Source organism: Camelus ferus, chromosome 9 (assembly GCF_009834535.1).
Source record: "Camelus ferus isolate YT-003-E chromosome 9, BCGSAC_Cfer_1.0, whole genome shotgun sequence".
NCBI classification, from domain to species: domain Eukaryota; kingdom Metazoa; phylum Chordata; class Mammalia; order Artiodactyla; family Camelidae; genus Camelus; species Camelus ferus.
In genome coordinates this window covers 10103333-10128914 of record NC_045704.1, presented here as the reverse complement: position 1 = coordinate 10128914, position 25582 = coordinate 10103333, and the positions used below count along the sequence as shown (strand labels likewise).

The following is a 25582-nucleotide window of genomic DNA, read 5'->3' as shown; positions in this document are numbered from 1 at the left end:
TTGTTTTTTGGTCCTTTTTTTTTTTTTTAAACCAGATAAGTAAACTAAAACTCAAAAGAAATGGCCCAGGGCCCCACAGCTGGTGAGCAGCAGGGCGGGGGCTGGGACCGCAGTCCGCTCTGCGGCTGTGGTACCTGCCACACCTCTCTTCACTGGCTTTCCCATCCACGCTCGTTTGTCCGGCCTCGTGGCGTTGATGAAAAAGAAGGGTCCGACCCTTGAGCCTGTCTGAAGGCCCCCCTCTGAGCCCTGCACATCAGGAAGGCAGCAGGCCCCAGGAGCTCACGGTTGACCCCTGAGCACTTCCTTCCTCTGCTCCCAGGGGACCACCTTCAGCTCTTCGCTCCTCTGCTCTACCCAACTTAGCTTTCAGCTCACAGCCGCCGTCAGGGAGTGGGAGGCTGTTGGTCACCTCCTCCTCCTCTCAGCTCAGCCCTCCCACCAGCGGCCTTCTGCTTTCTGCTCAGCCAGAGACCACATCAGTCTTGTTCAAAGTTCAGAAATGATGACTAAACGCCACGAGCCACTCGATTCCTAGGGCCTGGCTTGAAAGAAATTGGACTGGGAAACTGGACACAAATCGAACTTTGGAATAAAGGCAGGGGGACCCAGTGACCTTAAGGGAAGATGGAGGATGCCAAGTTAGGCAGCCAGTTTTATTATTAAATATTTCTTGACTAGCTACTGGCCTGGGACATGTAATGTTAAGTAGTGAGAGGCACCAGGGATCGGAGGAGAGTGTGATCTCCACCTTTAAAATCACCGCTGAGAACTTTGGTGTCTCACTGGAAACTAGACAGTGGATCTGCCCCCAGGGTTTCTCCACTTTGGCGCTGTTGACATCTGGGGCTGGATAACGCTTTGTGGAAGGCGGAGTCCTGTGCATCGCAGTGTGGCTGGTCTCCAGTCCCACATGCCAGGAGCATCCTCCCCACCCCAGTTGTGACCACCAAAAATGTCTCCTGACATTGCCATGTGTCACCCAGTGTCAAAGAGCCGATGGTCTAAGAAAAATAAAGGGTGAGGCTGGGGTCGCTTACTTCTCCTTCCCTCTCGTCTGCCAGGATTACTGCCACCCACCTTGTCCCTGCCTCCTACCTTGGCTGATCAGAGGACTCTCACATCTCCATGAGTGAAACCCCGGGGGGCAGCAACCAGGTTCAGGGTTCTGGTCCTACAACTGCTGCATAAAAGTAAGGGGTTTATAAAAGGCTCTGGCGAACCCTAAGGAGGGAACTCTTGGTCTCAATTTTCAATAATCTATCAGTGCAGGGGGAGGGTGTATAACTCAGTGGTAGAGTGCGTGCTTAGCATGCACGAGGTCCTGGTACTGCCATTAAAGTAAATAAATAAACCTGACTACCTACCCCCACCAAAAAAAACCAAAACAGCCTAACTATTTACAATAGCCAAGACATAGAAACAGCCTAAATGTCCATTGACAGTTGACTGGGTAAAGAAGATGTGGTATATTTATACAATGGAATACTACTCAGCCATAAAAAGAATAAAATAATGCCATTTGCAGCAACATGGATGGACCTGGAGATTATCATATTGAATGAAGTCAGACAAAGACAAGTATCATATGATGTCACTTATATGTGGAAATGAAAATAAAAAATTTGATACAAATTCTATTTACAAACCAAAAACAGACTCACTGACAGAAAACAAACTATGGTTACCAAAGGGGAAAGGGCAGGGAGGGATAAACTAGGAGTTGGGGATTAACAGACACACATTATAAAATAGATAAATAACAAGGACCTACTGTATAGCACAGGGAATTATACTCAGTTTCTTGTAATAACCTATAATGGATAAGACTCTGAAAGAAAATATATATACATATGTATATGTGTAACTGAATCACTTTGCTGTACACTTGAAGCTAGCACTGTAAATCAATTACACTTCAATAAAAATTTTAAAAAATTATCTATCAGTGCGCCTACACCCAATCATCCACCCTCCGAAAGGCATCCTCTTCTCTTCTTCTACCTGTTGCCCTTGGCGACAGTTGCCAGGATTTGAGGAGCAGCTGAAGGAAGACAGACAAGGTCTAGACTGAGTCTGAGGACAGTTTCTTGGTGCATTCCAGGTCAGCTGTTATGTCAGCATAGTCATGTCAGAGGCAGCGATACATGTAACCATCAAGCAAGAAACTCAGAAGGTTCCTCGTATGCCAAGAAACAGAGGAACTTTTTAATGTATTCACCAGTTGTTGAATAACCCACAATTTAATAGCTCCTCCTTCTGTAGAGAGCAAATCCAGCTTACCCATTTTGCTCTGTTTTATCAGCATTTTGAGACAGACAGATACACGCCCCGTGGCCTTTTTAGAAGCTGGAAGACCTTAAGAGGTCATGTAATTTCCACCAATATTCATAAGTAATAATAAGGATAATATTTACTATTATTATTAGAGGGATACACATGTTTTTAGTCTACTATTTCCTGGAATATTCCATTAGGACTTTGGTGGGGTTTTTTTTTCCTGTCTGAAACTTTGCATTTATTCACATTAAAAACAATTTGTTGAAGCAGAGTTGATGTACAATGTTGTGCTAGTTTTAAATTTTTTTCCGTTACAGGTTATTACAAGATACTGAATATAGTTCCCTGTGTTAAACGGTAGGTCCTTGTTGTTTATCTATTTTATATGCAATAGTGTGTAAAAGAGACCCCAGAGAGCTCCCTTGTCCCCTTCCACCATGTGAAGACACAGGAGAAGTTTGTAACCCAGAAGAGGCCCTCACCCCACCACGCTGGCACCCTGAACGCAGATGTCCAGCCTCCAGAGCAGTGAGAGAAAAAATTCTGTTTTTTATAAGCCACCAGCCTGTGGTATTTTGTTTTAATAGCCCAAATGATGATGTTTTTATTTTATTTGGTGGGGGTGGGTGGGTAATTAGATTGATTTATTTTTAATGGGGCTGCTGGGCATTGAACCCAGGCCCTCGTGCCTGCTAATAATAAGCACACGCTCTTCCACTGAGCTGCACCCTCCCCTCCTGGGATGCATTTTTCTCTCCCCTCCCAAAGATAAAATTATCCAGCTCAAAAATGTCAGTAGTGCCAGGTTAGGAACCTCTGAGTGGTTCCTTAATTCCATAGGCCAATATATATATATATATATATATATATGTATTTCCCCTACTCTTTCTAGGCTACTTCAAGGAAGACTTTTGTCACTTGGACTCAAGTATTTTGAGTAATACAAATACTGTTATCAGAACTGTGGGTTGTAATTGATTACTTTCTTTATCTTTAGTTCTCACAAAAGCTGTGTGGGTTAGGTGTGCACGCTGACCCCGCCCCCCGCCACAGCCCCGTTTTACAGATGCTCCCTGAGTGAGCCTTGAGGACGTGATGCTGAGCGAAATAAGCCAGTCACAGAAGGACAAATAAGCCGCGCAGAAGTGTGGCTCCACTTCCGTAAAGTATCTGTGGTCAGAGTTCTAGGGACGGAAGACAGCATGGTGGTTGCCGGGGCTGGGGGAGGGCGAGGGGGATGTGTGGTTCAATGGAGTTCTGCAAGATGAAGAAGTCTCTGGAGTTGGAGGGTGACAATGATTGTACAACATGGGAATGTACTTAACACTACTGAAACGTACACTTAAAATGGTTACGATGGTAGGATTTTATATTATGTGTTGTTACTGCAGTTTTTAAAAATGACCTCTTTCAAAAATGAAGGAAGGAAGAGAGGGAGGGAGGAAGGAAGGGGAAGGCTTGACTGGGCCAAGCTGAGAGGCAGGAGTGGTAGAGCATGAATGACAATGAAGCACAGATCTTCCTGCAAGTCTCTGAGTGCTGTAGGAAGGTGTTCGCTTCCCGGGCCCTTTGATGGGACCCAGTTTTGATGACACGTCTCCCTCCTCCTTTGTCTTCTTGCTGGACCCTCTTTCTGCATAACTTCCAGAGGTGTCGTTCACACTTCAGTCTAAACGAGTTGGTGCCCCACCCAGGACATGTGCAATGACTTCGTGGTTGTATCTTATTTTCCTAGTGGGGGTCAGGTATTACAAGTGCCCCCCACACACACCAAGCCTGGACCCCTCAGAGCACATCTGATCATCCATGGTGGGAAGCCCCTGCCCAGCCTCCTTTTATGTGGTTCTCCACCACCTGCATTGGCTCTCGAAACAAGATCTGCTCCACTGGTCTGCAGGATTCTGGCCCTAAAGCCATCCTGCCCAGGTGATTTTTCCAAGCTCCAGAGTCTTGGAGGGACAGAACCTCCCTCCAGTCCACTCCCTCAGGTGGCAGGAAGATTATCCAGCCCTGGTTCTCCTTCTGGTAAAAATCTTACCTGTGACCCGGATTGCAAGGTGATCACTGGGGCGGGAGGCCAAGAAAGGGGCCCTTGTCTGGTAGTACACACAGCTGTAGTTCCCTGTGTCACCGATGCTCACATTCTGAAGGGAGAACTCCGCCCTCTTCTCCTCTGGACTCCGGCGCTGCATGGGCATTGCCGTTCCTGCCTTCAGTAGGGCAAACATTACAGCCACAATTTCAGTGTCTGGCCTCTGGCACTGCAGGGTCACCTCTGCTCCTTCAGTCACAACACCCCTTTGGTGGGCTTGGAGGGAAGGTTTAGGAAAATACCCTGTAAGAGAAGGAGGGCTCTGAGATCACGGGGAGAAGCCTTGGGTCCCCCACTCACCCCTGTTCTCCTGGAAGGAGGCTCTCAGGGAGTGTGGGAATGACAGGTACCTGAGCTCAGCCTCTTTCTACTCTGACTCCAGGAAGGAGCTGCTCCCTCCTACAAGCCCTGGGTAAAACCAAGGCATCAGTTCTCTGCCTGACTTTCTCCGTCTCCCCCTCCCCAACTACGCTGGAGATGGGGACACCCCGCCCCCCCTTCCTCTGGCTCCTCCCTCGTCCCTGTCCCTAGGGAGATCCCACGTCATTCTGAGGCACCCCCTCCTCACCTGTCACCAGTAGTTGCAGGACATCACTGGGCTGTGAACTTATGTGGGGATGGCCTTTTCTGTAGTATTCACAGGTGTACTCTCCAGCATTAATGCTTTTTAGATCCGTCAGGTGAAATTCAGCCTGGCCCTCTGTGGAATCAGGTGATTGCAAGAGCTCCAAGACCTTTCCTCCCTTTCTGAGAGCAAAGTTTACATCCTTGGTAGGAGTCGAGCAGCGCAGGGTCACGTTACTGCGGGCAGGTGCCACCAAGCTGGGCCAGGCGCTCAGGGAGGGCTTGGGAGGTGACTCTGGAAGGAAGCAGATCTCAGGACTGGATGTGGTCGACTCACCTGCTCTCAGGAAGCCCGTTTAAAGAAGGAAGAAGGGAAAGTGGAGCCTCTGGGGTGAGGGATCAGGGAAGGTTCAAGGAAGAAACACTCACCATCTCTTCTTAGGTCTCCTTGGCCAACACAGAGCCCTGCAAAGGATAGTCCCTGAGACTGCCAGCACCTGCACGGAGCCCACGTCATCTCCCTCTTGGTCCCTGAGGGGCCGTCCCAGGGCTCACACTGAGCTCAGGCCCCTCATCATCTCATTCGCTCGCAGTCCCAGCCTCCTCCCCGAGAACACATGTGGCATCAGTGTGTGTCAGTTTGCTGTGGCTGCTGTGACAAGTTACCACCAACTTAGTGGCGTCTAACATCACATGTTTATTTTCTTGCAACGCCCCAGGTGAGAGAAACCCAACAGCACAGGTCTCACGGGCTAAAATCAAGGTGTCCGCAGAGCTGCGTTCCTCCTGGAAGCTCTAGCAGGGAGAATCAGATATCCTGGACTTTTCCAACTGCTAGAGGCTGCCCGCATTCCTTGGCTTGTGGCCTCTTCCTCCGTCTTCAGAACCAGCACTAGGTTGGTCAAGTCTGACTTCCTCCTAGCAACTTAGTTCTCTTTGGCTGTGGAAGCGTATCTAGAGCTTCTGGGAACGAGGCCATGGAGATGTCCAGGGCCTACCCCGACAGCTTCCCTTCCATTTCTCACACTGTCCCCCTTCACCATCCCGGGTTCCTCTCCCCGCACAGAGCCCCCCCGGGTGCTGCATGGTTCTGCCGCTTTGCCCCAGAACCTACCCGTTTCTCCCCACCATTCATCCTTTATCCATCATTCGTCTATCCTGTGATGTCACCTCTAGATTTTATGGTGGAGGAGAAGACAAGAGACACTAGACTTGACCGCTGGTCAACTTTGTCACACTGAGGGTGTCAACATTGTAGAGGACATAGGACCCATCCCTTCCCCTGGTGCCATGGCTTCTAGAGACAGGGTCACCAATGATGACAAAAACCATTTGGTTGGGGAAAAGAACACTTAGGTTTTAATGACACCTATTATTCTTTAAAAAATTTTTTTGTATTGAAAGTATAGTTGATTTACAATGTTGTGTTAGTCCCTGGTGTACAGGATAGTGATTCAGTTACACAGGTATACATTCTCTTTCATTATAGGCTATAACAAGATATTATAGTTCCCAGTACTATGCAGTAGGACCTTGTTGCTTATCTATTTTATATGTAGTAGTTATTTTTTTTTAAATACATTTTTTAATGGCGGTACTGGGGATTGAACCCAGGGCCTTGTGCATGCTAAGTACGTGCTCTACCACTGAGCTACACCCTCCTCCGCCAAGTAGGTATTATTCTTGATGCTCTTGGGTTTCATCAGATATCTGGAGTCACTAGAATTTAAGCCTCTCAGGGCAGAGAATGCATCCTCAGTGCTTGTCTAGATTTTGGCAAATTTTCAGGAAACACGTGTGGACTGACTGAGTTTAAGCCTTAGATGAAGAGAGTCATTTGCAAAGATTATTGAAACTTCAGAAATAACAGTGGCTTCCCAAACTCCCTGTCAGTGGCACCACCTCCTTCCAGCACAACCCCATAACCTACACATCAGCTGCTGAAAACGTGGTCCTCCACTCTCACACAGTGGTCTGAGTGCACCTCTGACATTGCACCTGGCCACGAGTCCTGTCCTCGGGGCCCCAGAGTCAATCTCAAAAGCCTAAAATTGATGTCACTCATATTCCCCATCTTCCTCTTATGGCTCTGGATCAAACTCTGAGAAACGTGTTCGTAAGGGAGAGGGTATAGCTCAGTGGTAAGAGTGTGTGCTTAGCATGCACGAGGTCCTGGGTTCAATCCCCAGTACCTCCTCTAAAAATTGATAAACCTAATGACCTCCCCACCAAATTAATAAAAAAAAAAAAAAGAAAAGAAAAGAAATGTATTCTTTGACACCAACAGAGGTATTCTAGTTCAGTTAGCTTGTAACAATGATTCTCTATTGGGGAAAACTTTGCCCCCCAGGGGACACCAGGCAATACTGGAAACTTTTCTTTTTTCAGCCCCCTTACATAATCCTGTGTTGTTAGCTGTAGTCACCCTGCTGCTCGTTAGAGTCCCGAGAACTTTCTCCACTTAGAAGCCTTTGAGCCGACTCTCAGCCCCTGTGACCACCATTCCACTCTGTTCCTATGAGTTCAACATTTTTAGGTTCCACATGTAAGTGATACAGTTATCCCAAGTGCTAGTCCTTCTCGGATGTATTTCACTTCGCATAATGCCCTCAGGGTCCATCCACGTTGTTGCAAGTGGCAGGATTTCCTTCTTTCTCGTGGCTGAGTAGTAGTCACACATGTGCGCTCACACACGTGTCTTCTTGACCCACTCATTGATGGACACTTACAGTGTTTCCCTGCCTGGGCTACTTTGAATTACCCTGCAGTGAACATGGGAGTGCTGGCATCTCTTCAAAATGGTGATTTCATTTCCTTCAGATACCTGCCTGGAAGTAGGGTTGTTGGATCCTAAGGTAGTTCTAGTTCTGATTTTTTGAGGAAACTTCATACTGTTTCTGATAATGAGTGCACCAGTATACATCCCACCAGCAGTACCCCAGGCTTCCCTCCTCCCCACCTCCTCACCGACACTCATTATCGCTTGTCTGTCTGGTGCCCCCCACTCTTAACAGGCACTGAGAAGTTGCAGGAGACCGTGTGGCCCCCCGAGGCTCTCAACTCCCTGGCCCTTTACATACAACGATTGCCAACCACCTACTGAGATCATTGGATTCAGTGTTCACTTATCTTCTCCAGGTTCTCCAAACCACGACTCCCTTCATTCACACTCCACACATTTCCACCCCAAAGCTCCCCCAGACTGAGACCTTTTTCATTTCCTAGTATGGCTCAGTGGAAAGTGAGGGTCTTTGGAGCTGCACAGGCCAGAGTTTGAACTCCACTTCTCCAGGTAGTAGTTGAGTGGCCCCAGCAGGTCACTTCAGCTGTTGACCTCAGGCTCCTCTCCTGCAAAGCGAGGGTGGAAACTGTTCTGCAGAATTTTTCTACGAGATGGAAAATGACTTTAGGTCATACAGTGACGTGAGATTCAATAACATTGAATCTGTGTGAGAAGGTCATTCTCTTCCTGTTTTTCTCTGTCTTAATCACGAAAAGGAAGAGCCCAGCTGGGTGCTCTGGCAGGCAGCAGCAGCAGCTAATTCGAACTGAATGGAATTACTTTATTTCCCCTACTGACTGTGTGCTGATGGTTATCCTCTGTTTTTGATGAGAGATACTGATTTCTCAGTAACAAGTGTTTTACAGATCTTCTTTTAAAATAGTTTTTTTTTTAAAAAAGAGAAATATTTAATATTTAAAATAGAGTAACAAAAGGAAAACACATAACCCAATCAAAAAATGGGCAGAAGACCTAAACAGACAAATCTCCAAAGAAGACACACAGATGGCCAACAGGCACATGAAAACATGCTCAACACTGCTAATTATCAGAGAAATGCAAATCAAAACTACAATGAGGCATCACCTCACACCAGTCAGAACAGCCATCATTCAAAAATCCACAAACAACAAATGCTGGAGAGGCTGTGGAGAAAAGAGAACCCTCCTACACTGCTGGTGGGAATGCAGTTTGGTGCAGCCACTGTGGAAAACAGTATGGAGATTCCTCAAAAAACCATGTGATCCAGCAATCCCACTCCTGGGCATGTATCCGGGAAAGATGAAAACACTGATCAGAAGAGATACAAGCGCCCCGGCGTTCCCAGCAGCACCATATACAACAGCCAAGACGTGGAAGCGACCTGAGTGTCCACAGACAGATGACTGGGTAAAGAATATGTGATATATACATTGGAATGCTACTCAGCCATAAAAAAAAGAATGAAAAATGCCGTTTGCAGCAACATGGATGGACCTAGAGATGATCATACTAAGTCAGACAGAGAAAGACAAATAGTGTATGTTATCACTTACACGTGGAATCTAAAAACTAGTACAAATGAACTTACTTACGAAACAGAAAGAGCCTCAGACATAGAAAACAATCTTACGGTTACCCAAGGAGAAGGCAGGTCAGGATCATTTTTATTTTAAAGAAATGTTTTAAAATAATAATACAATAAAATAGAGTTGTTTGAAAAACAATAATATAAAACCCCAAGGCAACTTGAAGAAGAATATCACGCAGGAAAGAAAACAGATGTCACATACAGAGGGCAGAATGTCCCTGGGGACTTCAGGAATGACTGGATTTTGGAAAACAGGCGGAGGAAAATGTGTGTGAAGTACCCAACATACTCCTCGTACATGACATGTATTCAGGAAATGGACGTTTCTATCCCTTGCTTATCCACCTGACCCTAATACCTACCCCACGGGTCACACCAACTCCAGCTGCGCAACAGCCCAGCCCACCACCACCTGCAACACCTTGTCCTCCTGTCCCCCGAGACGCACCAACGCAGAGCAGGGTCAGGAGTTGGGAGATCATGCTGGTCCGTCTGCGCCTCTTCCAAGATCTTCCGCCAACGCTGCTGCTGGTGGTAAGCCTGAATGTTCTCCGGACGCCCGTTGCTGTGTGGCAGGCAGACAGACCTGATTTGGTAACAGAAATGCTGTAACAGCCTTGCTCCGGCTTTATAAACCTCTAGTGTCACATACCCACAGTTTCTATCACATAGTCACAATCAGGAAATGACAACTACTTATTGCAACAGGCTCTCAAGCCACCTCAGGGACCTCCGACAGCTCAGACCTCAGATCGTCCAATTCTAAGGCATATTCACGAATCAAAGCAAAGTGGTGAGAAACTGCTGGTTGGTTGTTTATTTTCTTGTAATGGAGGGACTGGGGATTGAACCCAGGCCCTCGTGCATGTAAGCACATGCTCTACCACTGAGCTGTTCCCCACGTCCTCTATAGCCCAGTGTTTGTAAAGTAGTATTCTGAGTAGTAGAATGGTCAATCTTCTTTTCCTTCTTGTTTATATGAATTTTCTAAATTTGCTGAAATTGATGTTAGTTTTAAATGGTTTTTTGTTCCTTTTTTATATTTATTTTTATTGAGGTATAGTTGATTTACAATATTACATAAGTTTTAGGTGTACAATAGAGTGATTCACAATTTTTGAAGGTTATACTCCACTTGTAGTTACTACAAAATATGGGTTGTATTCCCTGTGCTGTACAATATATCCTGGTTGCTTATTTATTTTACACACAGCAGTTTGTACCTCCTAATCCTCCATCCCCATCTTGCCCCGCCCTCCTTCCTTCTCCCCACTGGTAACTACTAGCTTGTTCTCTGTTATCTGTGAGTCTGTTTCTTTTCTGTTATATTCACTAGTTTTATTTTTTATATTTCACATATAAGTGATGACATACGGGATTTGTCTTTCTGTGTCTGATTTATTTCACTTAGCGTAATACCCTCCAAGTCCATCCATGTTGTTGCAAATGGCAAAAATTAATTCTTTGTTATGGCCAAGTAATATTCCATTATATATATATATACATATACATATATACACACACACACCATATATATATATATCATATCTACACATACCATATATATACACACACCATATATATACACCACATCTTCTTTATCTATCATCTGTTGATGGACACTTAGGTTGCTTCCATGTCTTGGCTACTGTAAATAGCACTGCTATGAACATTAGGAGTGCGTGTATCTTTTTGAATTAATATTTTCATTTACTTCAGACATATACCCAGGAGTGGAATTGCTGGCTCTCACTTTAAATGTTTTTAAATTTTAAGTGAGGTGCTTTGGGATGAGAAAAACTGAGTTTACAAAAAAGAGTGAATGCTTCTAGAGCTTAGAGTTTGGGGCCACTGAGTTTAAGGACCGATACAAGGACTGTCATGTAAACATGCAGGTGGAACACACACATTTCTTCCTGAAACCTCATGAAAAGACATTAAGGAGATGTAAGAAAAGCACATAAACTTAGGAGGAAAAAGGCAATGAGAGAGGAAATAATATGACAATAACAACACAATTTTAATAAAATTAATAAAGGGAAACCTCACTAAAATGGGAGAATAAAAATGGAGAAGAGGGAGCTGTCAGGTCCTGCTGCTAGAGTCAGTTGCATTCCCCACAGGAAGAAGGGTACCTGCACCCCCAGACAGAAGGCAAGACCACTTTACTGTCCCAAAGGAAAAATTTTCTCCTTCCCTGGCAACAGCTCAGCCAGTGAGACACTGTCAGTAACTCAGCCAATGAAAAGCCACTGTACTCCAACCTCTCGGTTTCTCCAGCGGGCATTTTGTTTACAGCAGTCCCGTCCAACTTCCCCTTCTCTATGGAAGAGTTTCCTCCCCTTTGCTTTACTCAACTGTCTACAGCACAGGGAACTGTGTTCAGTGTCTCATAGTAACCTATGATGACAAAGAATGTGAAAAGGAATATATGTATGTATATGTATGACTGAAACATGATGCTGTGCACCAGAAATTGACACATCGTAAACTGACTATACTTCAATTAAATAATAATAATAACACAGAATTCTCAGTCTTTTGTTAAAGTAAGAAACCCAGCAAGTTGTTGGTTTTTATTGGTTTTTTTTTTTTTTAACCCCTGGTTCCTTTGGAAGAAGACCAGAATACTCCTGAGGCTCTGTCGTCTTAGTAGATCTTACTCGCCTTACCATTTCAGGAATCCAGAAAATCAGTAAGGCCACAAAGTATCAAGGAGGGAAACCAATTATAATCACAGATGTTTCTTGGAAAGTTATTTTCGAAAGACATGACCATGATATTTTTGAGGTTACTATAAGGCCCTTTTGGTCAGATACCACTTCTGCATGTCCATTCATTTCAACAGCACAATTTACTAAGAGTCGTGAAGATTCATGTCCTCCATGTTGCACCAGAAAACAAGGTTGATATTCTCAGCAATGCTTTCAAACGAGCGCCTTATCTACCCAGCTTCTTTAAACCAGTTTTATGACTCAGAAAGTTCTTCCTCCTAGGGTTTTGTTTTTTTTTTTTTTTAATGGCTTTTCCATTCCATAGATATGAATGGTTAGATTACTGGCTACTGATGACTAACTCAATCTCCAGCCCATCTCCCCTCTCTGGAGGTTGGTGGCAGGTTGAGGGCTGGTGGGATTTCCATGCATCTAATCAAGTCTTGGTCTTTCTGATAACCAGCCCCCCAGACACCCACCAAGAGTGGCCTCATTAGAACAGATGACACGCCTGTCAACCCTCCTCAATCAGGAAATGCCAAAGGTTTTAGGAGCTCCGTGCCAGGAACCAGGGGCAAAAGCCAAATAAATACCTTTTTGCCTAGCCCAAGAGTCAAACCTGGACTACCGCTAAGCGTTTTTATATTCTGCAGCCCCCATCAGAGGGACACAGAGCAAAAAGACTCACCCTTCATCAGAACCCAGGAAGCAGCGAGAAGCTTTCTCACGAAAGCTTCTTCAGAGAAGAAGGCGAGTGGGAGGTAGCAGTTCCTCACAAGCCTTTCATCTTCTCATGTTCCAGGAGGATCTTAAGGCTTCCTGCCAAGACTCAGATTAGCTGCAGCTCAAGCCTCTGACTGGTATGGGATGGGAGAGGTTTCCGGGACCCCACAGTAGGGCCGCCCCCTTACGGTGGCATGAGCTTTCCGGACTTCTTTAGAAATAAGCAGTGGATACGAGGTCTCCCCAGGGATGCTGTTGTGATGCCTCCCGTGTCTCCCCAAAATTCTTACATTGAAGCCCTAACTCTCAACGTGCTGGTATTAGGAAGTGGGGCCCCTGGGAGGTAATTAGGCCTAGGTCGTGAGGGCGGAGCCCCCGGGATGGGCTGAGTGCCCCTATGAAGAGGTGAGAGACATCCCTCTCTCCCTCTCTCTCTCCCTCTCTCCCCCTCCCTCTCTCTTTCCCTCTCTCCCTCTCTCTGTCTCCCTTTTCTGCTGGCTCTGAACCACATATGAAAGGTACATGCTGATAAAAAGCAAAGCTATTGATAAACAGCCCTAAACTGTTCAACTATGTTCTGTTGAGTGAGAGAGAAATAAATTTATATATATTTTTTTCCTTGGGGAGGGGATCTGTTTCCCACAGCAGCTTTAATTGCTGCTCATCAAGACAGTGAGCAGTAGTTTGGTTAATGCTTTACTCCATGAGCTTCAAGAGAGTAGAGTTCATGTCTGCTGTTACTCCCCAGATCACCCCCAGCACCTCACACAGTAGGTCACCCCTGGTAGCCCTTAAATATGTGTGCAGCAAGTGGATGGATGAGAACTTGGGGGAAGCAGGTGCATGGACAGAAGCGCCACGTCCTAAGGGTGAAGACGCCTGGGGGTGTGGGATCCGAAAGAAGATGCCATTGAAGCTAATAGTAGTCATTTTTCTTGTTATAACTATTGCTGTTATAACAAACTGTCACAAACTAAAATGGCTTTCAGTTCTGGAGGAGAGAAGTCCAAAATAGGTTGGCAGGCTGCATTCCTTCTAGAAGGCTGTAGGGGAGAATCCAATTCCCTTCCCTTTCCAGCTTCTAGAGGCACCTGCATCCCTTGGCTTGTGGCCTCGCATATCACTGACCTCTGCCTCCATCTTCTAAAAAAATTGTAACACCTTTATTGTGGTATGGTTCCTGTACAGTAAACTACATGTATTTCAGATGTACGATTTGATGAATTTTAATAGATGTCTACACCCATGTAACTACCGCCACAATCAAGGTAGCTAACATTTCCATCACTTCCCGAGAGGCGCAAATTTCAGATTCCCAATTTATCCCTTCTCACTCACTTTCCCCCTTGGTAACCATAAGTTTGTTCTCTATGTCTGTGAGTCTGTTTCTGTTTTATAGATAAGTTCATTTATGTCCTTTTTTTTTTAAGATTCCACATATAAGAGATATCATATGGTATTTTTCTTTCTCTTTCTGGCTTAATTCACTTAGAATGACAATCTCCTGGTCCACCCATGTTGCTGCAAATGGCATGATTTTATTCTTTTTCATGGCTGAGTAGTATTCCATTGTGTGTATCTATATACCACATCTTCTTTATCCAGTCATCTGTCGATGGACATTTGGGTTGTTTCCATGTCTTGTCTGTCTCCATCTTCACATTGCCTTCTATAACCCTGAGCCCTTTGCCTCCTTCATAAGTATTATATTGAACCCATCCAGACTATCCAGGATAATCTCCCAATAGCATGATTCCTCATTAAGTCACATCTGTGAAATCCCTTTTGCCACATACAATGTATTCACAGGTTCTGGGAATAGGGACACTACAGGTCTGGGGGACCAGGACTCTGTCCACCATAAACGGGTGAAAGGATGGAGCCTGCTTTCAGAGGGAAGAGCTCATCCAGTGAGAATGTGTGTGTTTCCTAAAACCTCCTGTGTGCCAGGCCCTGGAGATGTGGAGATAAACCGACCTGGTCCCTCTTGGGAGGAGCTTGTGGTCTAGTCTGGGAGAGAGAGTTAATATATAGCAAATAGATAGGGTGATGATAGGGCTCTATGCGAGCACAGATGGGTGCAGGCAAAAGTTTGCAGAGGAAGCAGCATCAAATCTGAGAGCTGAAAGATGAGTAGCATGAACCAGACAGGAGAGAACAGAGAGACTGGACCAGATGTATCACAGTCTCATTACAGACATCTTGGACACTCTGAGCTTTTACAGGTCTCAAGTAAAAGGAACCACTGCCTCGAAAACCATACATTGCTTTGCAGTTTTTTGATGTGATAACAGTCCCCTTTCTCTTCCTCATTTGAAAGTGAAAGTGGGGGAGGAGACTCACACCAATGAAATCGAGAAGTCTTGACTCAACAGCCTGGAAGACGTTGTTGTTGTTTGTAAGAGACAGCCACAGGGTGGGGGGCGGGACCCACAGTCTAACCACACAGACTCCCTGAAGTCCCAGGTGAGACACCTGTCTGTGTCTCAGAGGGCTGTTGGTGATAACTAGGAATAGCATATGTGGATCGCCTGGTAGAGAGAGGTGTTCAATGGTAGAAAGTGAAATCAGTGTTAGGACTACTGTTCACTCAATAAGCATGTATTGACCACTTGGTCTCTAGGAAGCCTTGTGCTAGTCACTGGGTGAACTGCTTTTGGATGTAGTGGATGGATAAATGCATGGGTAAACTGATGGATACTGAACAAGTAAATAGGTGAGCAGATGAATGAATTGATGGATTAATGAAGGCAGGAATGGGTGAACAGATGTAAGAATGAATGATAGACAAGGGCAAATGAAAGAATAGGTGGGGGGAGGGTATAGCTCAACTGGTAGAGCACATGCTTAGCATACACAAGGTCCTGGGTTCAATCCCCCGTACCTCCTCTAAAAATAAATAAGTAAACCTAATTACCGCACCCCCAAAAAATTAAAATAAAAAGAATAGGTAGATGTGCAAATGAGGACATGTGAACAGGGGACAGACAGACAGAAAATAGTAAGGATAAGAAGGAAGCAGTGGGTGGATGATGGAATGAATGCATGAGGAAGCTTCATATTGCCTCTAATTTCCCGTTTGTAAAGTGGGCAGATGGGATGTGATGACTTGGCAGCCCCAAGTCTGGTTCCCTCCTACAGACCTCCTCCCTCCATCTCCCGAATCCACACGTGCCAGGAGGATTGCTCTGGATGTGCGCTACCAGGGTCCCACGTTGGCACCAAGAACAAACCAGGAGAGTTCCAGCTCTTCAGCAAGTCAGTGCACGTGGGCAGCGGATTTGACTGCAAAATACAGTTCTGTTTCATCTCACAGGTGAGTTCCCTAATTGCACCCGCTCAGAGAATTAGAATTGGGTGTTGAAATAACACGATTTTATGCTGTTTACTCACCTCTTAAATTTACCAATCTTGATACAGGATCTGGTTTAGGTCAGTTTCCGAAACAAAAATAACATATCAACAAATATGGCTCATCTTTCCTCAAATCATGCGTGTGTGTATGTGTGTGTGTGTGTGTGTGAGAGAGAGAGAGAGGTGTAGGGGTCGTTATGTCAATGAAGGGACTGGTAGCCAGCATTTTTAATAAAATAGAATATGTCAGTGCATCCATATAATAGAACTAAATATCGTTTCACAGAACTTGAATTTTAGTTTATAGATACAACAGTGGTCAAGATGTAAACTTTGCTTCTTAATCTATGTCCTGTCCCCAAAGGAGGGGGTGAGGGAGTTAAAGCAGCTGATTAAGGTGGTTTTTTGGCGGGGGCTGTAATTAGGTTTATTTATTTATGTATTTAATGGCGGTACTGGGAATTGAACCCAGGACCTCCTGCGTGAAGCACGCGCTTTACCACCGCCCTATACCCTCCCCCACAATCTAACGTTTTGCGATCTTTCTTCATGTGTTGGGGACAAGTTACCGCCTTAATTCTCTCTAGAGCCGAGGAGGTAGAAATTTTTAGTGTCTCCTTTCACAGATGAAAATTCAGAAGTCTCTGTAGGTTGTTAAAGTCTACCCACCTAGAGCGGTGGGGCTGGGGCTGTCCCCAGAAATGGAAGTCATTCTCTTCCCCATGAAGTGGGAAGAGGGGAAGGGAAAGTTGGGAATTTTAATAAAACAGAAGAGGAAGTATGTTCCACCAAAATTAGGCATAAATTAAGAACACACGAGTGAGTAGTGGTAAGGCTTGGAGACGGAAAATGTAAGAGGATGAGAAAGACATTAAGATGGGCCAGATTAAAATAGAAGTTAAGTGAATACATTCAGGAGAAACTGCAAGCAGCCCAGCCTTCTGGAAGGATGATTTTGAGTCCGGATCAGAACTCCACTGCGCACGCGCCACTTGCTGTTGCTTTAGCAACGGACGCCCGCCTAGTGACAGTGACGGTTCAAGGGAAACAGCTGGGCGCAAATCAAGCTGTAATTAGAGACGAAATTCTACTTGGTCTGATGTTGGTCCACCTTTGGGAGGGTCTGAGGAGGAGTTTGGAAGAGGTTTGCCTGGGGCCAAGAGCGATGTGGGGAAGGGAGTGAGGGTGAGTTGCTTAAAAGGTGAGCTGGAGCATGCGCGATGGAAACAAAAACAACTGGAACTCATCCGGATTCTATGAGTTTGGTCGAAATCGCTGTTACATCGCAGGCAACGTTTATTGAGCATTTACTATGAGTCAGTCACGGTTTTAAACGCTTCACGTTCATTGTCTACTTAAGCCTACAGCAACCCTTTGAAATGGGTATTACCAGTGCTCCCATTTTGCAGACAGGGCAACCGAGGCATGGAAAGGGTCCCTTTCCTGATATCCCACAGGGAGTGAGCAGCAGCACTGGGATTCGAACTCAGGTCTTCTGGCTAGGAAGCCTTAACCACGGATAGTGCCTTTCACTGACCTGGGAGGTCCTGGAGAAATGACCCGAAAGGAACGTCGAGGGCGTGGTGTAAAGGTTACTATTATTAGTCGGGAAGCTGGGCTCAGCGGAGAGGGCTGTGGGGCTCCTGGAAGGGCCGGTCCAATTCAAGAGGTCCCAGCTTCTTCTCCACCCTCTCTGGGAAGTGTTCTCTGTCCTCTGGGACTCAGGCCCAGACTCTACCAGGGGCGCGAATCTGGCTGCGCCAGTCGAAAACGACGAGTGTGCCCAGCGAGATGAGGACCAGGCCGGCCAGCCCCAGGCGGACGAGGTTGCCCTGGGTGTAGTCCGAGGAGCCTGAGTCTGCGGGGCCAGCAAGGGAGAGAGGCGGTCAGCGTCCGAACCCGCAGTCTCGGCCCACCCTCTGGGTCTCTAGCCTCCAGGGTTGGGTTGAGAGGCAACACCCAACTCAAACTGGAGGGCTTCCACGGGAGCAGGGGTCCGGGACCCCTGGGTCTGAGGGAGGAGGACTTGGGGGCTGGACCCCTGGGTCTGAGGGAGGAGGGGCTGGGGACCTGGACCCCTGGGTCTGAGGGAGGAGAGGCTGGCGGACTTAACCCCCGAGTCTAGGGGCGGAGAGCCTGGGCTGGGGCTCAGGCGGAGGGTGACCTCACCGTCCCAGCTGATGACCAGCGGCTCGCTGCGCTGGGACAGCACGTAGGGGGCGGAGGGCGTGTGGTAGTAGCAGCTGTAGGTGCCCGGCGCGCGGGCGCCGAGCAGCGGGAAGTCGGCCCAGGGCTGCGCCGAGTCGCGGTACTGCAGCGGGGCCGCCACGCCCACGCGGTACAGCGCGAAGCTCATGCCCCGCACGCGGCCGGCGCAGCGCAGGCTCACGTTGGCCCAGGGCGCCACCACCGGCCCGGGCAGCGCCACCAGCGACGGGCGCGGCAGCTCGTCTGCGGGGGAAGAGGACGGGGACCCGGCGGCTGGGCGCTGCCCCGCGCCTCCCGGGCCTCCCCTTCACCTTCTTTCCCCCCTATCTCCCTCCCCCCTCTTTCCCCCTCCTCTTCTCTCCCTCCCACCTCACTCTTCCTTCCCGCATCTCTCTTCTCCCCTCCCTCTCCCTCCCTCCTTTCTCTTTTCCTCTCTGCCTTCCAACCTCCCTCTCCCCGCCTCCCCAGTGTCTCAGCCTCCGTCAAGTTCGACATTTCCGCCTCTGTCCTACTCTGTGTGTCTCCCTCACCTTCTCTAAGTCCGTGTTCCTCTCTGTGCCCTTGTGCCTCTATGTCCCTGCCCTTCCCAGCGCCTGGGTACCCAAGCGTGCCTTTCTCTGCATCTCTGTCTCCGCCTCCTGTATGTCTGTATGTCGCTTTTGCCCACTGTTTACTGAACAGTGCCTGGCTAAAATGTTCTATTTTTAACCTCCCAGTCATGCGTATTTCACTCCCCCTGGGTCTCGGAGGCTGTATCTCTCCCAGGGTTTCTTAACTGCAGCACTAGTGACATTTTGGATAAATCTGGATAATTTGGTGGCTGTGTGTGTGTGGGTGGGGGAGTGTACTGTCCTGTGCATTGTAAGATGTCTTGTAGCGTCTCTGGCCTCTAACCATGGGATGTCAGGAGCACACTCTTCCCCAGTCGTGACAACCAAAAATGTCTCCAGACCTTGCCAAACGGGTGGGGGAGAAGGGTACAATTGCCCCTGGTTGAGAATCACCCCTGCTTCTCTGATGTTCCCTCTCTCTGTCTCTCCTCTCTCTATATATCTGTCCCTCCTTATCCCACCTGTGTCCCTTCTCATAGCCCCCTCCTCCAGGATCTCACCTGTCACCAGCAGTTCCAGGGCATCACTGGGGTGGGACCAGATACCTGGCCCCCAGCTTAACCTCCGGTAGCAGCAGCAGTAACTGCCTCCCTGGGCTGGAGTCACTTCCTCCAGGAAGAACTCCGCCAGCTCTGCAGATACATCCCGGTAAAGCACAGGAGCCATCTCTCCAGACTTGAAGAGTGCAAACCTCCAGGCGGGCTGGGGTGCCCGGCACCTCAAGGTGACATTGACTCCAGGGGTCACAATTGCAGCTGGCTGGGCCCCCAGCCACGGCTTAGGGTATGAGGCCAGGGGAACTGAAGAAACAGAAAAATTCAGCAAGGACAAGGTTAAAACATTTGACCATTTCAACATTTTAAAGCTGTGTATGAAAAAAGACATATAAGCGAAGCAAGAAGTGGCAGCATTGGTAGAAATGGCTAATCTGTAAATCACATAGAGTGTAGAATGAAATCGTAGAGCCAGTCCAAATGAAAGTTGGGCAGAGCATACGAGTTCACAGAAGAGGAAATCCAATCGACCAAAACACACTTGGCATGTACTACGTGAAGGTTGCTCAACCTCAGTAATATTATTTTTAAAAATTAAAACAACAGGAAGACTTATTTTGGCTATCAGGTTGTCAAAAATTTAAATAACGGTTAATCCGTTTGGGTGAGTACGTAGTGAAACAGGCACTGAGGTGCGCTTAGCTGCACCGTTTGAGAAGGCAATTTGTTAGCTTCTTCTATCAAGATACACAAAGGGTAGGGCCAGCCACCCAATAACTCCACCCTAGATGAATGCACTTATGTGGACACAAAAACAGGAGCGCTCACTGCTGTACTGATTGTGAGGAGAAAAGTTGGAAACAACTTAAATATACGTAATGAGGGCTGGACAAACTAGAATCCAGCCATACAATGCAAATGCTAGACAGAAGTTTTAGAAAAGACGGGAAAAGAACTAGCTATAATGACATGGAAAGGTCTCCAAGAGGGATTGTAAAGTGAAAAATGTAAGATGCAACACAGTGAGAGTCAGAAAATATCAATTTTGCTTTGAAAAAAAACAACAACAAAGAAGTACATAAATACATATATGTGTTTGGATGCATGGAAATGTTTTTGTAAGGCTTCAGATTATTTAAGGAAGATGAGGAAAGGGAAGAGGAAGGTTGTTATATGCCCTTTAATAATTTTTCAAACTATCAATGTTACCTTTAGCATTTAAAAATAATAATTTAAAATAAATTGGTAGCTAAGGTTTTAATGGTTTTCTAGGTGATTCTTATTTGAAGTTGAAGTGTAGTGGGGGAAAATTGAGGGGAAGAAGAAGTCTCACCCATCAGAGAGCCTGGAAAGAAACCCAGAGCTATTTCAGGGTGAAGGACCCTACTTTCCAAATGGGGGAATCATTGGCATTGCCAGAGATCCTATTTCTTGAGCCCTGCGCTTTGCCGAGCTCTGAGCCAAGGGTTTTACCATGTGATTTTATTAAACCCTCACAACAGCCCCATTTTGCAGAGAAGGAAACTAAGTCTTAGCGTGCAGTGGTTTGCTCAAAGTCACAAATGAATACTGTGGTGGAAGTGGGGTTCCAGCTTCGGTCTCTTAAACTCCAAAGTTCGTGGTCTTTGCTACTCACCTGTACTGGTTACCAAAGTGAATGAGGATGGAAGGAAAGAAATCAAGGAGCGGGGAGGGAAGTTAAGGAAGTCTAGGGTGAGGATGGGCACCAAAATAAAATATGAGTAGTTGGAAATGGGATGTCAGCAACAAATAGAAGAATGGGTGGGGATGTTACTCACCAGTTGGAGTGATGTCTGCGTGACACACAGGCCCTGTAGAAGGTTGAGGTGGGTTGGTCTGGTTAAAGCCTTTGGCTGCTCCCAAGAAGTTTGGACCCAAGCTCCTCTGGCCTCTACACTCAAGAGTTCAGACCCCTGGACTCCACCTTTTCCAGGAGACAGTAATCTGAGACCACAGTTTCTCCTCTCTGGAGCACAGGAGTCTGGGCCCCCAGTTTCCTCCTTTCCCAGGACCCAGGTGTTCTGGCTTCTCTCCCAGATCAAGATCTAGGACTCTATACTCCCTGTCCCCAGGAGCTCGGGTCCTGAGCCCTCTCCTGCTTCAAAATCTACAGAATCCTGCCCTCAACTTCCTCCTCTTCCAGGAACCCAGAAATTCAGGGTCCCTGTGTCCTCTTGCCTTAGGACCCAAGAGTCTGAACCCCAGTCCTGTTATTCTGGCCTAGAATTCTGAACCCTCAGCTTGTGCTGCCCTGGTCATCCTGCACCTGCCCTCTGGAGGACCCGGTAGTCCTGTTCGTTGCCCCCTCTGCCCTCCACATCCAGGTCCCCAGCGCTTGTCTATCTGCACCCCAGCCCAGCCAGGGACCCCAGGAGAAGAGGGTGGGGGGTCTCACAGAGAGTCAGCAGCTGGAGGATCAGCACCAGGTCCATGGTAGGCACTTCTTGGCTGAAGCAGGAGCCAGGGCTCAGCCTGCCCTCTCCCCTGCTGGGAAATGAGGCAACCACAGAAAGCCAGAGTCCTGTTTAGGGAAGGGAGGAGCGAAGTGGAGTGAGGAGGAGCCTCTGGGTGGCTGTGTCACAGCCCCATGGTGCTGTGGACAAACTTGAGAGGGTGTAGTCATAACGGGTTGTGTTCATTAAACTTTACATATATGTAATATATTATATATAATATACGACATATAATATTTTATATATATATATGTATGTAGTACGTATTTTGTGCCAGGCCCTTTGTTGCACGATCGAGGGGCACAGAGTGGAGTCAGACTTAATTACCGCCCTCAGGCAGCTCCCACTCTAGTGGAAACACAGATCCCGACCAGGGCAGTTAAAAATGTTATGTGCACTATAATGGAAATCACAGAGGGCACTGTGAGAGTCCACAGAAGGCCTTAACTCCTCTGGAATGAGAGTTAGAACTTGCAGGAAGAACTGAGTTTTAGGTGCGACCTCAAGTGGTAGATCGATCACTCGTCCTTTCCCAGCCTCCGTTCCTCCACCTGTAAAATGGACTCTCGTAAGTCAACTATAAAATAAGGACTGATGCATTCCGTCTTAGCTGGGCCGCCGCAAGAGGGCTGGAAGTTACTCTTCCGGAACGACTTTCTAGGCTGAGAGATAAAAGAGAGCGGGACAGGTGTGTCAAGGCGGGTCTGCACTTAAATCTGCAGCACCGCCCCCTTTGCTGCAGCAGCTGCTTCGGAAGGCTGTTCTGAGCCAGTGCGCACGCGCAGGCTCAGACCGAAGAGGCTCGCGTACAGGGACCACAACTCCCAGAGTGCTCCGCGCCCTCCCCGCCGCCGCCGCCGCCGAGACCAAGATGGCCGCTAGTAAGTACGGGCGTCTCTGGCGCGTGGGGCTGGCTGATTCAGGGACCCCCGGGTGGTGCCGGGGGTACGGCACGGCAGAGCCCCCGTGGAGGCCGTGGGGTCCGGGCCAGAGGGGGCGCAAAGGTCTCTAGAGGGCTCCTCCAGGGTAAGGGTTTCGCGAGAGGGGTAGAGGTCACCGGGGGCATCCCCTGCAGAGGTGACACTCCTCGCCCACCCTTCCAGGAATCGCCGCCTTCCTCAAGAGTACTTGGGCCAAGGAGCCGGTGCTGGTGGCATCCTTCACCATCGGGGCCCTCGGTGCGTGAGTGCCCTGGGCGGGAACGTGCGTCACCCCCGTGTCCTCCACGCTCTAGAGGTCCCATATTCCCCACCAGTGCCACATTGCCCGGCACCTGCGTTCCATCCTGTACCCCCAAGGCCCCATCGCCGCCTTCAGCGTTCCGTGTCCCCACCTGTGTGTCAGCCTCCCCATGACGTCCTCTTCCCTACCTCCATCCCTTCGCCATCCCGTCGCTCCCCACCCCATACACATATACACATCCACCCAAGAGGTCCATAATCCCTCCAAAAGAGAGGTTCTCAACTCTCGTTGTGCATTATAAACACCTGAGTGCTAAAAAGTAATAATGACAAATGAAAAGTGGGGGAGAAGAGTATAACTCAGTGGTAGAGTACGTGTCTAGCGTGCACGAGGTCCTGGGTTCAATCCCCAGTACCTCCGTTAAAAATAAATAATTTCTTGTAATGAGCCATAGTGGAAAAGAAACGGAAAAATATACATATATATGTATATGTATAAGTGAATAGCTTTGCTGTACACTTGAAACTAACACTGTAAATCGACTACACTTCAATAAAAAATAAGAATTAAAAAATAATTAAATAAACCTAATTACCTCCCCCGCACCCCCCCAAAAAAGTAAAAAATAAAAAAAAGTAATGTCCTCTTCTCTCACTGTCAGCACCCCCACCCCAGATTTGAAATTGAGCTGGGCCGGATGGAGGTGGGGCTAGGGAAGCTTATACCTTGTGGAAATCCCCCAGTGATTCTAAGGTGCCGCCCTGACAGAACCTCAGCTCTAGAGCAGGGCCACTCATACTTAAGTGGGATGCGGGAGGTGGGGTTCTTGTTAACTTAGGTTTAACGAGACCTGATTCAGTAGGTCTGGGGCGGGGCCTGCTATGCGGAATTTCTAACGGGTTCCCAGGTCTTGTCCACACTGCTAGTTAGCTGGCCACTCACTGCGTGTGGTTCTAGAGCACAGCTGTCCCAGGCAGCCACGAGCCATACTGGCCACTGAGCACTTGGGATGGGCTAGTATGAATGGAGATGGTGTTTGTTACCATGCTCATGTAAAGTACACACCGGATTTCAAAGACTTAGTATAACAAAATGTATAAAATATTTTTTTCATGTTGATGATTCATTGAAATGATGTTTTGGATATACCAGGTAAAATATGTATTTTTGTTTTTATTTTTTTATTTAGGTTAAATACATTTTAAAAATTAATTTGTATGTTTTAATGTTAATGTGGCTGTTAGAAAATGTAAAATTACATATGGCTTTTAGATTTGTCAACAGCGCTGACTTAGAACATTCCTTTATTCGCCTGCCCCACCCCCATAACTCCCAGCTCCCACCCTAGATGAACTGTAATTTCCCAGTGACTGTTCTTTTACAGCCCCCCCCCCCATTTTGTAACAGTTCATGATTCCTCTGGAACATTCCCAAGACACCCCCTCCCAATTTGCTCCATGACTCAAATGTACTCATTCCATGACTACCCTCTTCCTTCCTGTGCCTGCTAGGTCCCAGGTATCTGTGAATGCTTGGCTCCCACCCCCACTGAGAAAAAAAAGTGTTGTAAACCCTTCTGCTGTTGTATGGAGATCCCAGGGTGCCAAGGGGCCTCCTGGAGGTGCTGGACCTCCCTGTTCCCCTCCCCCCATGCACTGGACCCCCATTTTGCTAAGGTTCAGCTTCTGTCCCCACCTCCTCCTCGGGCCTCACCCCTGTGTCTCTCCACAGCTATAATAGTGCCCACACTCAGCCCCTCCACCAGGTATGCTGTCATGATCAACCGGTCCACACCCTACAACTACCCAGGTGAGTGGGAGCCAGGGTACGGCGGCTGGGACCTCCCTGGGCAGTGGTGGGGAGTAACGGGCAGGGCTTTCCTCTGCAGGGACCCCAGACTCTGCAGAGGAGTCTGGGCTCTTCTTTTTTTTTTTTTTTTTTTTTATTAGATGTAATCCATGTGCCATAAAACTCACTTCCTGTCTGTTTCTGCACTTTGAGTTTCTGTCATGGTTCCAATTTCTGCCCTTGTCTGGGTCCCATCTCTTTTGCTTTCTGGAGTGTTGTCTTCCTGGGTTTCCGCTTCTCCAGGCCTCTGTCCTGTTTCCTCATCTCTGTTGGCTCTTTCTCTGAGTCTCCCTTCTGTATCCATCTCTTATTTCCCCTATCTCTAGGTCCCTATCCCCTGCTTTCCTGCATCTCTGATGCTCTGACCCTTACTCTCTTTCTCCCCTGGGGTCCCATTTCCCTCTCTGAATATAAGCTGACAGGCCAGTCCTTCTTTCTGGGCCCCAGCGATCTGCCAGTCTCAGTGGCCCACCCTCCTGTCCCACAGTGCCCGTCCGAGACGATGGGAACATGCCCGATGTGCCCAGCCACCCCCAGGACCCCCAAGGCCCAAGCTTGGACTGGCTGAAGAAACTGTGAGCACCTCCTTGGACAGGGAGAGGCCCCCTCCCTGGTGGCCCCCAATAAAAATGCAAAAACCAAACCCAGTCTGAGAGTGTGTGATGAGAGGTGGAGGCAGCAGACAC

At 47.6% G+C, this 25582-nt stretch overlaps 4 protein-coding genes across 7 annotated transcripts in view; 2 read left to right on the top strand and 2 right to left on the bottom strand.

The window, feature by feature from the left end:
* Window positions 1–22724, top strand: part of LOC116666016 — a 50439-nt gene extending 27715 nt beyond the window's left edge. Inside the window, exons 3-5 of one of the 4 annotated variants that reach the window (XM_032487937.1) lie at window positions 2598–2637; window positions 15867–16041; window positions 22589–22724. In XM_032487937.1, coding sequence (XP_032343828.1) covers window positions 2598–2637; window positions 15867–16041; window positions 22589–22633 — 260 coding nt within the window. In that variant the 3' untranslated portion in view covers window positions 22634–22724. Of the gene's footprint in view, window positions 1–2597; window positions 2638–9657; window positions 10346–15866; window positions 16042–18755; window positions 19354–22476; window positions 22550–22588 lie in introns of those variants that run through there. The other 3 variants (XM_032487936.1, XM_032487935.1, XM_032487938.1) reach the window with 3 other exon arrangements.
* On the bottom strand, window positions 4074–9850 carry LOC106728712 (T-cell-interacting, activating receptor on myeloid cells protein 1-like). Its single transcript, XM_032487926.1, has 4 exons — window positions 9737–9850; window positions 5366–5401; window positions 4941–5231; window positions 4074–4615 (listed from the first exon to the last, which is right to left on the bottom strand). Exons 1-4 carry the CDS (start codon window positions 9768–9770, stop codon window positions 4281–4283), a joined length of 696 nt encoding a protein of 231 aa, XP_032343817.1. The 5' UTR covers window positions 9771–9850; the 3' UTR covers window positions 4074–4280.
* On the bottom strand, window positions 16941–21930 carry OSCAR (osteoclast associated Ig-like receptor). Its single transcript, XM_032487907.1, has 5 exons — window positions 21809–21930; window positions 21192–21224; window positions 19399–19698; window positions 18249–18530; window positions 16941–17937 (listed from the first exon to the last, which is right to left on the bottom strand). The coding sequence occupies exons 1-5, from the start codon at window positions 21843–21845 to the stop codon at window positions 17801–17803; spliced, it is 789 nt and encodes a 262-aa protein (XP_032343798.1). The 5' UTR covers window positions 21846–21930; the 3' UTR covers window positions 16941–17800.
* NDUFA3 (NADH:ubiquinone oxidoreductase subunit A3) lies at window positions 22607–25539 on the top strand. Its single transcript, XM_032487953.1, has 4 exons — window positions 22607–22747; window positions 22970–23044; window positions 24780–24857; window positions 25384–25539. Exons 1-4 carry the CDS (start codon window positions 22738–22740, stop codon window positions 25473–25475), a joined length of 255 nt encoding a protein of 84 aa, XP_032343844.1. The 5' UTR covers window positions 22607–22737; the 3' UTR covers window positions 25476–25539.
* Window positions 25540–25582: the final 43 nt, after the last annotated feature.